The sequence below is a fragment of the Zeus faber genome (assembly GCF_960531495.2).
Source record: "Zeus faber genome assembly, chromosome: 6".
Taxonomy (NCBI): Eukaryota; Metazoa; Chordata; class Actinopteri; order Zeiformes; family Zeidae; genus Zeus; species Zeus faber.
Window position 1 is genome coordinate 1,554,902 of NC_137201.1, and position 14,621 is coordinate 1,569,522.

A 14,621-nucleotide genomic window follows, 5' to 3' on the forward strand; every position below is an offset into this window, starting at 1 on the left:
GGTTAAAGCCCCATCCCCACACACACACTCAGGAGAGGAGCCCATGTTATGACACATGTCTATCTGCTCCGGGCTAACTCCAACTAGCCCAGTCTCTACAATAAACTGGTATCTACAACCCCGTCTCTGTGCCGGGGATCCCTGAACACACCACTTGGGTGGCGCGTGGTAGGCTAAGCTGAACAAACAAACATTTTCACTGCATAAGAATATGGTATTAAATATATGATAGTAATGGCTTAGTGGTCATTTGGGAAATTTTGAATGCAAGAAAATCTAAATGAGTGGTCTATATTGTGGCCACAGTGTGAGCAGCGTCTGTTAGATTTGGATAATGACCACTCCATGTCACATTATCCCTTATATACACACTGTCTACCCATCCATACCTCGTGATTCCATTTGGGGTCATGACATTGTTTCAGCCTCTCTGCAACACCGTTCATCAGCTGCAGCTCTGCCGCTACCACCTGCCAAACAGTCAGTTGATCAACAAATGTAGTCTCTCAGAAACACGATTCATGTAACACAAAAGAGAGCCTACTCATACTTGAAATATAGGTCAACTGCAATATACCACTACTGATAGTGTGAGTTGTGTTTGGTGCGAAGGACTGAAAGAGACCGACCTGCCCTGTTGTGTTGTGCAGCAGAATGTTGCAGATGGACTTCAGAGCCTCGACTATCACTTCCACATCAGGGCTCTCTGAATCCACTTCTGCCTCTCCCTCAGACGCCTGCTCTTCCACTTCGCCATCTCCAAAGACATACAGACAGAGTGATGTTCTAGGCACCTATCGTCAGAACTGGCCCAGCTGTGACACATCCCATAATATGCTTATTGTGTTAACATAGCTACCTATGTATTTTACATGTAAGCAAGCCTGTGACCTATTATTTTAGTAAAATATTCATAATGTCACAAAGAATAATATAAATAAATATAATGTGTTGAGAACAAAAAGTAAATAAAAGACAAAAAATAAAGTGATTTAGAATTAGACTCGACTAAGGTGCCAGGTGGCCAAAATGAAAGTGAGCAAAATCTTAAGGGCCAGTATAACCGCCAAAGAAAACAATGACAAAATAAATACAACACTCAATAATTAATTAATGTACCTTGTCCCTGACCTGGCTGATTGTGGGTAGCCTCAGCAGTAGCCACTGCGATGCCCGCATGGCGGGCCAGGGTGGCCATGGCCGAGCGAATGATGAAGGGTTCCAGGCAGTGCTTGTCCCGAGACAGGATGCGCACTGTCTCCAGGCAGGCCAGCTGGCATGAGGGCTGCAGCTCCATGTTCAAGAAATCAAGAACTAACTCCCCAAGACGCTGAAGGATCAGACATTAAGATTAGATATATGGTAAGATAGATATATCATTGAAAGATGCTTGCCAATTTGTCAGTAGCAGTCAAATTGACAATATATCAGTGATTGTTTGTGAAGCTTCAATAAGAACAGAGGTCAAATGACCCAGAGGCACAACCAGCGAGTGGAATCATTTGACTCAGTGCATTGCAAAAACATGGCATGCATTTAGTTGACGTCACTGGAATTTCCCCATTGTAGCTCTGTCTCACAGCTGTCTTGGAAAGCATGAGCCTGGACAAAGATGATGTACAGACATCCAAACATTCAATACAAACTTGACATTTTTTGTTTTGAGTACACCAGATGCCGCTGTAACCGTTTCAACAAACCTCAGGTACAAGAGTTACCCTGCCTTAGAGGTGCTGACCTCTAAGGCGGTGCAATCTCAAACTCAGATCAGGTGCAATCTCAAACTTCTTCAACAAAGGATCCCCTTATATGAGAGAAAATAAACCGAGGACCCCCTCAAGTATGTCACCAAATATTAATTTGATATTAGGCCTATTTTTCACACACCTACAGTGTACATAGCTTATGTGGGAAAAACGGTGAATGGATGGATGGATGGATATTATAGAGAGTGTCAAAATGTCTGCAGACCGGAATACTTAAAATCTCGGTAAAATTGATCAGAATTTTGACTTTTAAGGATTTTGTAAAGAAAATATGTTGTTAATTTTTCTGTGTAGGACATTGATTTGAATTTCCAAAATTAATTGATACACATATTCAGAGAGAGAGTGAAATAATTGATTTAAATATTAAAGTAGCCTACACATGCCTACTATATGGCCCACTTAGTTGTTTATAATTAGGGGTCTCGCCCCTTTGGGGCGGGAGCCCTATTGCCTTTGTTAATGAAAAACTGACATCAGTAGTCCATGAATGTCATGAATCTACCGCATTCACAGACAAGATGAATAAAATGTGAACTTGGGGTAGTCCCGACATGTCATTATCTAGGTTTGATCAAGATTGGTCCATTATTGTGGAATGGTTTAGTAAAAAAACTGTATTTTTTATCATCACCGCAACACACGTGCATGTGCAAGTAACGGCTTGCACGGGTCAGGTGATAGCATTGCAGTCTAGTAATTGGTCAACAACCAGGTCCTCACCAAGATGGATGTCATGGATCCAATGAACCCACACACAATCTGAATAACATTTGTATTCAGGGAAGTTCCAACATGGCGTGGTTTAAGTTTCATTCAGATTGGTTCATTATTGTGGAAGTTTTTGATCAACAATCACAACCTTACCAAGATGGCACCACGCATTGACGTATGCTACAATAAAGAAATTGTTGTGTGCATGCACAAGATGATGGAGTACACAGATCATGTGAGTCAGTAACGAAAAACGTTCCAAGGTACTGCCAAGCACAGATATAGTCGCGATTTGACTTTGTACTAAAGGAATGTAAGATGCAAACTCTGAACCAGACGAAGTTACAAAGTGACAGGTATTATTTTACCAGAAGACAATTGGACTGAACAAAGCACAGCATATTAAACGTCACAAATACTTACGCTTCTGAGGACAACTAACACGCACCAGAGTAAGTTCTACAAAATAAAAAACCAATAGCATAACTGTTAGAATTTGTAAACATTCCAGAGAGATGTCAATGTATACAATCTTCCCGAATTATAATTACTGGTAACAATAACCATAAGCAATTACATTATACACCTGGTGGAGAGCGGAGAAGCTCCTCTGGTTCGGAGACAGGCTTGGGGCGGTGCTGGAGTGCCTCAGAACCCGGTGGTAAACAATAAGCATAAGCAATTACATAATATAAGGGCAAAGCTGTAGCTTTATTCTTTTTCTCTTAATACCCTGGACTTGATCAACCTTTTACCATTTGCCCTCGCTTCTCCATGACACTGTCTATCCGTTATCCATCTTTATCTATTTCCTTATCCATCAAAATGACCATTACGCATCCATTGTATTTTTGATCGCACTTGTTTCCATCAATCGTCATTTCCTTGACTTTTTCTTAATGCTGCTTGAAAACCTAATGTCTACAAGCCTTGAACAAGCCATTATTCAAGGTTCATTCAGCAACCTTTTATTTGTAAATTACTTGTACGTCTTCTGTAGTTTTAGATAAAATAGATATAATGATTAATCATCCTCAGAACTGTCAGGGACAGGTCTACCCATAATTAATATAATTAATAATTAAGAGCTGACCTTTGGGTGACATCTACAGGCTGGCTTACCAAACCACGACTGACAGTAACGGAAAACGCAGGTCAGCTTGGGTGGGTGTATTTTCCTACAAATACTAATTTCTACCTTTTAGTGGGTTTTTAAAAAAAACACTATCAGACACTATCAAATGGACGAGTGAAGTTGTCAGTGATGTTGATGTGAAATATTGGTCTTTTTTTTGGTCAATTTTTGGTCCGGCTTAAACCCTGTAAACACATATGTAACATGCAAAGTAAACCTAAAATAACATCGCTAAGATGCTTTATGTGAATAGAACCTTCTATCTCTACTAACCATTTTTCAAAGTAAATTAAAACACCTTTAATATCTCGACAAGGACCACCTTCAATAAAGTCTCCAGTTTCAAATTATACTCTTCTGGTTGTCCTAGCCAACCAGTGACAAAATAAAACAAGTGATTGTGTTAGTAATCTCTTTTCATTGTTCGCTCAGGCTGACGGAGCAGAAGATGAGCTGTTTTAATTAACAGAAAGCAACAGTTTATCTTTCAATGACGGGGACAGTAGTGTTTTTTTCGCTCCATAGGAGTAGACAGACCAAAGCACGCGCTTCAATCACAAATGTGAGTAGTGTGCTTACAAACGTATTTTAAAAAACAGTGGCTTTCATCGTGTTCGTTTTTTTCTTACCTGAATTGCATGAAAGACCTATCAGAACAGGTTCTTGAGAAACTTACTGCTCCTCTGCACCTTCTCACTGTACTGTACTTAAATGCAGACCAATGGGAGCTCGGAGGTTTAAGCCTTGAGCAGTGTTGAGTAAACCTTTTTGAAAATGGAAAGTTTGATACTGTCAGATTGTCATTGTATGTTGTGAATGTTGCAAAAATTCTCTGCGTTCTGTTCTCAGAGTGATCCTACTTTGAGCCGTAGGAGTAAAAACGTATTATTTAACAACTTTCTTAACTCAAGAAACGACCCCTTATCCAGTACACTTTGAGCAGAAAGAAAGTTCTCGTGACATTATGTTTTTGGGCAACAGGGAAGATAGAACCTTCCAGCTGCAAAGATTTAGGTCCATGACAACAAACCAGTGCCGATGATAATACGCAACCGCCACTCAATGTCAACTTATGTAAAAAAGCATGTATTCATGCAAATTGCTGTTTTTTCTGGAATTGTAGTTGTCGTGGATGGTACACCTATTAAGATCCTTGCCCCATCAGACATGAGGGCACATAGGTTCTAAGGAAGAAAGACGACAAAAAACACTTGACAATATTTCCACTTTGTGCATGTAATGTACCATTACATTACATGTGACGTCAAATAGCAAATCATAAACTTGACGCGTTCCAGAGATAAACTGCAGACTCTGTTCACCTCGAGGGACGGGAGCAATGTGTTGACACAACAATACCTCTTGAAACTTTCCCTCATATAAAGTCCAAAAATGGTAGATACAGGAAAAAATGTGATAAAGAAAGGAGGGGAAAGGAGAATAACATAATATAAAAACAGAGAAACGCATGATGTGATGTTACATTGCTGGCTATATACAAAACAGGTACTCTTCACTTAACGACCAAGTTCCTTTCCTACAACCAGGTTGTTAAGTGAATTGGTCGATAAGCGAGGACCCGTGTTATTTCACGGTAAGGGGGTGTGGCGATTGCGAATGCTAGTATAGTGAATACTGAGAGACTGTGGGAACGAGAGTGAGACCGAGAACCGTGATGCGCGATGAGATGCTTGATGCTGAGACGGCACGCACACACAGCACGCACGCCGCGGTGTTATACAGATTTGTAGGAGAGCTGTTCGTAAGTCCAAAAGGTCGTTAAACAGGTAGGTCGTTAAGTGAGGAGTACCTGTATAAGTGTGTGTAGATTACATCAGTGCACAAGTACTTATTATCAAATTATCTATTACAGTAGAACCCTCTTTATCCAAAACTCACCTTTCCACACTTTCACTAACTTTCCTAGGTGAGTATGTATTGGCGGCTGCAAAGCCCAAAAAAATAAAGTATTGTGTATTGTATTGATTTTATTGAACAAATGAAATATCACCATGGTATTGTTATGTGCTCGAGAAGACCACGAAATACCTTAATTATCCATCTTAATGTTTGGCAAACCATTTATTTTCCCTTCTGCATACACAAATAAGAGTACAGTATGTCCATGTTGTCCCATGCAGTAAACGGGGGAAGGATGATATGCATTTTCAAATCTATTTGCATTTGTGTAAAATACGTACGGAATCTGAAAATAATGACATTGAGGGTGGATTAATATTTACCTCTCGTCCAGCTTCCTCGTCCTTGCAAAATGTGAAGCACTGGTTCTTCTGTCATGATAAATATGAAGAAACAGGAAAAGGAATAGGAAAAGATTAGAAATATTTTGTTAGAAACAGTGAATTTTGACTGGCGGAGCAGGGATACTGAGATTCCACAATGAATTCAATTAGTTTTTTAGTAGTCTTTCCTGCCTGATGACCCTACTGTCTCGACGTGGATCTCGGATCGCCTCGCTGACATATCCACGTGGATGAAGGATTACCATCTTCAACTAAACCTGGCAAAAACGGGACTGTTGGTCTTCCCGGCCAAACAAGGTATTTATCACAACATTGATATCAAAATTGACTCTTTATCTCTTGCTCCTAACAAGGCTGCAAGGAATCTAGGTGTCATTAGTGATGACCAACTGACATTCTCGGACCATGTTGCTGCCGTCTCTCGGTCGTGCCGCTTCGCACTATTCAACATCCGAAAAGTCAGGCCGTACCTGACCCAATATGCCACTCAACTGCTGGTACAAACCTTGGTGATTTCCCGCCTCGACTACTGCAAGCTCTCTTTACAGGCTTGCCGGATTGTGCGGTGAAGCCACTGCAGATGATACAAAATGCGGCAGTGCAACTGGTGCTCAACCAGCCAAAGAGGGCGCACGTTACCCCGTTGCTCATCGAGCTCCACTGGTTACCTGTAGCCGCTCGCATCAAGTTCAAGTCTCTGATGCTGGCCTACAGAGTGATTGTTGGGAATGCTCCCACTTACTTAAATGCTCTTGTAAGAGCACATTACCCCCCGGATGCTGCGTTCGTCAAATGAGTCGCCTGGCTCTGCTGCACAACCACGGCAATCCAGGCTATTCTCATTTGTAGTTCCACGTTGGTGGAACGAGCTGCCAAAAACCACCAGAGCAGGGGCCTCCCTCTCTGTCTTTAAGAAGCACTTGAAGACTCAGCTCTTCAGAGAGTACCTCCTCTCTTAACTTACAATTACTTAGCACTACTTAGCAGTATTTATTGTTACACTAATGTTTCTGTTGTAATGTAGCTTGAATGTTATTCTCCCTTGTAAGTCGCTTTGTATAAAAGCGTCAGCTAAATGACAAAATGTTAATGTAATGTAAATGTAGTTTCACACTCAACAAGTAACAGGGATTACTTGTTGAGTGTCCAGTCAAGGCAAGTAGTACATAGTTTCACTGTATTGTGTACACATGAAATAAGTTGTATTTTATAGCATCTACAAATCTAAAGACTAAGCTTCCATTCGCGATCTTTCCATATCGATAAGATATGGTTGAATAGTTTGAGCACCGCTAGAGAAATGTATGCTCCTGCAAAAGTGTCTCTTAATGTTTTGGTGAGGGTTCGATCCACCAATGCTGAAATGACATTGATTAAAAACAATTCATGATTAGCTAAGCTGGCATGCCAACGAATCAGAATCAGTTTTATTCACCAGTTATATTTAAATATATGAGGAGTTTCTTCTGGTGAGGTTTGGTGAATTTCACTACAGGCATTAAATAAGCATTAAAAAAAAAGCTTAACAGTCCAAAAAAATGTAGAATAAAAATAACAATAGAAAATGGAAAATAATAATAATAATAAATAAATAAATGTTTAAAATAAAAGTAAAAATAAAAAATGTAATAGCATTTTAATTGTCAAATATATACAAATAGCCAAAAATACAAAACAGAAATGATCAGATATATAAATATATGCAAATATACAAAATGTGATACTATGCACAGAATAAATTATTGTTATATGGGGTATAAATTATAAATATGAATTCTTACTATGCTAACTAGCTTATTACAGTATGTACAGTATAATACCAGTGTTATTGCAAATATATTATTGCAGAAGTTGTGTGTGAGTGAATGAGTAAGTGAGTGATTGAGTGAGTGAGTGAGAAAGTCAGTGGGGAGTTGTGGTGTATGTGAAAGAGAGAGAGAGAGAAGAGGGAGAGAGAGAGAGAGAGAGAGAGAGAGAGACAGAATCAGCTTTGTTTATCATTATAGGAATAGATTTTTTTTGGAACAAATTAAACTCATGGTATCGTATCAATATTCAATATAGACATTGATATTTAAACGTTTATAATAAGCAATAAACAAAGGGAAGGGGATGCTCTTCAATTCCTTCACTGTAGGTAAGATAAGACAACACGTACTTATACTGTTGGTTATCTAACCAATTCGACGAAAAGAGGAACACATAACAAATAAACTGAAATGTGATTTAACAGAGATATAGCTTGAATGGGGGACTTCAGCTGGCCATCAAGTGTATGGCTGGTCCTCCTGCAGGTCACTAAGCTCCTAATGGAGCACTTTAGATAAAGGAGGATTTAACCAAGCCATTTCAGACTATATTTGTATATCAGTACAGCGTATAATCCGATTGGCTTTCAACTCAACTCCTACGCGGCTTAAGAGGAAAAAAACCCAAGTATAGCCAACTGATCTGTGGTTCACCAGCGGTCAGCTGAACTACAGTCTAGAAACTGTGAGCGAAGAATTGGCAAAACTCAAACTCACAAAGCTTTTCAGTTACAGGTTTGACTTTGCAGGTTGTCTACGATGAAGAGGGTGAGGACACTGGGTGTGTTCGATAGAGTGGAGAAGCAGGCAAAGTCTGTGTTGGGTTTGCGGAAGTAAATAAAAGCCATTCATCATTTCCATTGAAATTTGCAGCATCTGAAATCACATAGTAGCATGCCATTTAGTATTTTGAGTTAGCAATTAGTATGATCGAAACTATAGTATATGGAAAATTACCAGGATGACCAGATCCGGTGAAATATGCACTAACACTGGACACTAGGCTGGAAAGTATATCCCCCCAATACACTACTTCTCTCTCACATACTCATTCTTCATACTCTTTTATTGTTTTCCGTGTTTTAATCTCGCATTCCATGTAAAGAGGTGTGTTGGCAACTGGCACCAGGCTGGGCGCAAAGGAATAGGAGAACCATAGCATCTGGTTTACGGTGAAAATGCCATTGAATACATTTTGAAGAAGATTAATTTGTGTTTCTCTTCTCAGTGATCAAACCATATTATGGCTATAACTCAACACACTGCTTTTTAAATAGAAAAAAAACATTCTTTAGGGGCAAATTTGAGTAAAGCAATGTAAAAAAATGTGATTTCAGATGCAGCAATTGTTATGCTACTAGAGTTCAAGTATTTCCAACAACTAAAGAAACAGAAAATTCTTATAATAAACACTAGGTAAAATGTTAGAAAAATAAAATACATAGAGAAAAGTTTATATGTTGAAAATATCATTATACTGTACACTCTCACACACACACACACACACACACACACACACACACACACACACACACACACACACACACACACACACACACACACACAAATATAACATAAAAAATAATAAAAATAATAAAATAATAATATGACATTTAAATATTAAGTGAATATATGAATGAATGAATGGAATGGTTTGGACAAGAAATTTGCGTGAGTCTCGACTCACATCACTGTAATGAGTGTAGTTGTCTGTAGAGATTCTTGGAGAACCTGTACTGGAGATTACATTCAAATTAATAACTAAGAGTTACTCACAGCTGGACTGACAGCTGATTTGGACAACAAAATGTGGAATCAGGGGTCCGTCACTCTGGCTGAAAGGTATAGGCCATCATCCCAAACGCACTGCTCAGAATGAGGCTTTATTGGCCAAGTATGAGCCAAAAAAGCCTGATTTAATATTAGCAAACATACAAGGAATTTGACTCCGGTGATCAGTAAGTCTCTTTTTTGTGCAGACCATACAGAACTCAGATTAAATGGTAAAAAAGAAAAGAAAGAGAAAAGAAAATGAAAGAAACATCAAAGAAAAATCCAGAATATATTGTAAGATCTATAATAAACAGTATTTACAATGAGTGCAACAATATCAAATGAGGTGGAGTATGGAAAATGATAAATATATAAATGTTGGAATATCGACCATTGAATGAATGAATGGATGAATGAATGGATGAATGAATGACCAAATTAATGAATGTAGAGGTGTGTGGCGCGAGTGTTCTGGCTGTTCATAAGTGAGGTGGCATGTGGTAAGAAACCATTAACGAACCATAAGGATTTTGGGATACGTGGTCACCAGGGAGGGAGGGGTCGGCGTTGATTTTCCCAGCAGCAGGTTGACTCCCGTGATATTTTCTGCCGTCCCGAGGTGCGTTTGCATTTTGTATGTCATGTTTGGTGGTGGACCCTCCCCGGACACCCAAGTTATGGCGATGGTGAGTAGGCGTGGAACTGACCCAGCAGTGGTTGCTGTGTGTAGAACTGAACCAGCAAGCTCTCATGGCAAGGAAGAACTTATTGAACTTAGCTTCTTTTTTGTGGTTTCCCACTTCAGGTCCTGCAATATTGTTGTTCCCAGGAATCGAAATTGTTGCTGTTTTTGACTTCTTTTCTGCAAGCAGATGACTGCCATGTCTTCTGCAAACTGTGAGAGCTTCACAGACGGGTCTTTGGAAGGTTCCAGTCAGTCATTGAGCTCTTTTTGGCTGCCCAGGCATCCTTTATTACAGTCACCATGAACCAGTGTATTGTCTCCCTGGCGGGGCCCTCAACGTTGTTCTTTTTATCTGTATTTTGGGCAGATCAAAACTGACATTTGCTTCCCCCTCAAAAGCTCTCTTCTTAAGCCCACTTTACCATGTCATCTCCCATCCTCCTCACCTCTAAAGCGATTGTCACTTGGCAAATTAGAGACCCCAACAAGGTCAAAACTACACTCAACCGCTAAGCGATTTCAATATTTTTTCCCCGAAACATGGATAGATAGAGGAATACAATTGTACTTTTACAAAATTTGAAAATATACAATTCAAAATGGCAAAAGTCAGATCAGATATGAGCAATGAGACTGTTGTATGAATGAATCGTCTGTAAAATGGAAGTGCAATACATGGGAAGCCAAAATCCCCATCAGAAGGCAATGCCGCGGTGATGTTTACCTCCTTGTTGTAGGTCTGCAGCGCTGCCAAAGCGGTGTCTTGGTCCCCGGTCTCCATTTGCGCTATAATGGCATTTACGTCCGTTTTCATCGTTGTATGTACGCCGGGCATATGTCATAAACCACACAAGATGCGTTCGATCCCTGAATACTCTCGAGCCTCGGAAGCGATTACGACGAGAGATCTTTTTTTTTTTTTTTACAGGTTTACCAGCTTTGCAGCCGCCAGGAACTGTGGGGGATGTAGTCTTTGCTTGGACGGAAGGGCCGTTTCCACGCTGAGTGGAGCGACAGGGTTGCCAGATGTACGTGTAATCATCGCGTTTATACGACAATGTAGCCCTTTATACGATGTACGTTGACGAGTAATAAATTAAACTAAATGTACGACAATTTCGACTTGTCACAGTTTCAGGGTTTTTTTTCCCCTCCATCATAGGGAAATGGTGCGGAGCTGATTTGGAACCAGCCTGGTGTACGATAGCTAGGTAGATAGCTAGATAGATAAACATACAAATAATAATTAAATGAAATAAGATAAGAACTTAAAAAATAATAATTAAAATCTCAAATATGTACAAATTTTCCAAAATACACAGAAATCGTCAGAAATTTAAGATATACAGATATACAAATTATATAGGTATACAGACCTACAAATGCAAATATACAAATGCAATACAATACACAGGATAAAATGTTGCATGTCCTAACTATCTCATTATGCAGTGTTTGGTAGGCGAGCAGCTGGTGCAATGCACAAGGAGCAACCTTGGTGAGACGCAGGAGGAGCCAGGCCAGGAGTCACGCCACATGAGTACCAGAAGCTCTAGTACCACCCACAGCACAACACCAGCCACAAGTTAAGTGGCCCCCAGCCAGCAGCAAGAACGAGTGGCGATGAGGAAGTGGACAGTATCCTGGAAGCAACCTTGAAGGGGGAAGCAGATAGGAGACTTAAAGCAATGACAACCAAAATCATCAGCCTCAGCACTGAGAGGTTTGGTACAGTGGAGAATCGTGATACAAAAGGCCAATACATAAAGAACCACAGGGCAGAGAAGATCACGCAGTTGAGACAAGAGCTGCAACTTCTGAAAAGGCTGTTTAAGGAGGCTTGTGAGGAGGAGAGCGGGCTTGCAGAACTCTGTAACATCCTCAGAAAGAGACTCATAACTCTCCCTAGAGCAGAGAGGCACAGGAGGCGTACCAAAGAAAGATATAGGAAATGTGTTGCCTTCCTAGCTAATCCATATGGATTCTCCAAACAACTGCTCGGACAGAAGCGCAGCGGCCAACTCGTGTGCTCAAAAGAGGATATTGACAACCATCTGCAAAACACATGTAGCGATGCAGAAAGAGGAGTAGACTTAGGAGAGTGCAGAGCCCTGATCAGCCCTCCTATACCAACCACTGACTTTAACACTAAAGAGCCCAATTTGAAAGAAGTTCAAGCTGTGGTCAAGGCTTCCGGGGCCAGCTCAGCACCTGGACCCAGCGGAGTGCCTTACCTGGTGTATAAGAGGTGCCCCAAGCTCACGCTCCGTCTGTGGGAGATCCTGAGGGTGATCTGGAGGTGAGGGAAGGTAGCCCAACAATGGAGATTTGGAGAAGGAGTGTGGGTTCCAAAGGAGGAGAACTCTACTAACATCAAGCAGTTTAGGACCATCTCACTGCTCTGTGTGGAAGGGAAGATATTTTTCAGTATCGTCTCCAAACGCCTGACAGAGTACCTCCTGAAGAATCATTATATCGACGCCTCTGTGCAGAGGGGTGGAATTCCAGGGGTTCCAGGCTGCCTAGAACACAGCGGTGTGGTAACACAGCTCATCCGAGAGGCACGAGAAGGAAAAGGCGACCCGGCAGTGCTATGGTTAGACCTTGCCAACGCATTCGGCTCCATACCTCACAAACTGTTTCAAACAGCATTGGAACGGCAACACATCCCAAGTACCAACATGGGGATGGGGATGGTAGCTCAGGAGGTAGAGCTGGTTGCCTAGTAATCTAAAGGTTGCTCCCAGGCTCCTCCTGCTAGCATGCTGCAGTGTCCTTGAGCAAGACACTTAACCCCTAATTGCTGCTAATGGCTGCGTCCATCGGTGTTTGAATAATTGTAAGTCGCTTTGGATAAAAGCGTCTGCTAAATGTAATATCATGTAAATGTTAAATGTTAAACAACAAGGACCTCATCTTGGATTATTATAACATCTTTAACCTGAGATTTACTTCTGGGCCCATCACATCGGAGTGGCACTGACTGGAAAAAGGAATTATTACTGGCTGCACCATTTCAGTGACCCTTTATGCCCTGGCCATGAACATGGTGGTCAAGTCGGCCGAGATGGAGTGCAGAGGACCAATATCCACGTCTGGAGTCCGGCAGCCCCTCATCAGTGTACGATGTTCTGCCCAGCCCATCTAATCTCTTCTTTTGGGGTAAGGTAGACTCACCATCATGTCCCTTATGCCAAGGAAGAGGAACACTGGAGCACATCCTCAGTGCTTTTCCTAAAGCTTTGGGAGAGGGCCAGTACCGCTGGCCACACGACCAAGTGTTGAAGGCATCACTGAGTCCATCTGTAGCGTTATCCACCAGAGAAAGCGTCTCCCACCATCAAGACGAGAAATCGCATTCGTGAGAGCGGGACAACATCCAAGACCGTGCCCAAAAGCCCAGGTAGGTCTTCTTGGGTCAGCTAGCAACTGGCAAATGAGGGTGGAAACCTGGAAACCCAACTCAAATTCCCCAAAGCCATCGCAGAGACCACCCTTCGCCCAGACATTGTGCTGTTCTCAGAAACATCCAAACAAGTGGTCATGCTGGAGCTCACAGGAGGAGCGAATGGAAGGGAGGAGCGAATGGAAGAGGCCAACAAAAGGAAGAGGGAGAAATATGCAGAGCTGGTGGAAAGGTGCTGCAGACAGGGGTGGCGTGTTTGCCCATCGAGGTGGGAGGCAGGGGCTTTGCGAGCAAGTCCTTGTGCAAAGCCTATACCCTCCTGTGCATCATTGGTGTGTGCAAAAGAAAAGGCCATTTGTAGAGCTTCAGAGGCAGCGGTTGGGAAGGCCTGGTGGATGGGCAGGTCCTGGCGGAAAAGTGAGGTAGTACTCGATCACCTTCTCTGCGGAACAGATGATCCGCTGCAGCCTGCCCTTGTCCTTTGCGGTGGCAGCAGCTAACCAGATGGTGATGGTGAAGGATTGACTCTGCAGTGTAAATGTACACCATCATTGTCTGTGGCAGGTTGAATTTCTTCAGCTGCCGCAAGAAGTACATCCTCTGCTGGGCCATCTTGATGAGGGAGCTGAAATTTAGCTCCCACTTGAGGTGAACAATTGTGGTGTCCGGGAAACGGGATGACTCCACAGTGTTGCCTGGGGCGTTGCACATGGTGGGGGGGGGGGGGGGGGGGCGGTGCATCTCCTGAAGTCATCTCGACTGTCTTCAGAACATTGAGCTCGTTGAAATAAATAAATAAATAATTGTCCAATGGCCAGGGACAGCGACCTGTTGGTTCATGTTCTATACTGACACTGACCTAGACCCAATCAAATTTCTACTAGGCCCTCTCCCGCCCCTCTGTCCTGTCTCTGTCAAATTCCCCCCACAGGCACACACACACACACACACAGAAGTCTATTTTACGAGCTTCGGTCAAACCCCCCCCCCTCTGTCTGTCCCCCTCCCTCTCTCTCTCTCTCTCGCTCTCTCTCTCTCTTGACGTCTGCAACTCTGTAACTTTCGGTTTA

At 41.9% G+C, this 14,621-nt stretch overlaps 1 protein-coding gene across 1 annotated transcript in view; it reads right to left on the bottom strand.

The window, feature by feature from the left end:
- ric8a (RIC8 guanine nucleotide exchange factor A) overlaps nt 1–11,010 on the bottom strand; it is a 40,591-nt gene extending 29,581 nt beyond the window's left edge. Inside the window, exons 1-5 of the mRNA XM_080001752.1 lie at nt 10,870–11,010; nt 5,859–5,906; nt 1,120–1,330; nt 630–757; nt 390–470 (exon numbers count right to left, since the gene is read on the bottom strand). Of these exons, the coding sequence (XP_079857878.1) occupies nt 390–470; nt 630–757; nt 1,120–1,330; nt 5,859–5,906; nt 10,870–10,980 (579 nt within the window). The 5' untranslated portion in view covers nt 10,981–11,010. The remainder of the gene's footprint in view (nt 1–389; nt 471–629; nt 758–1,119; nt 1,331–5,858; nt 5,907–10,869) is intronic.
- Nucleotides 11,011–14,621: the final 3,611 nt, after the last annotated feature.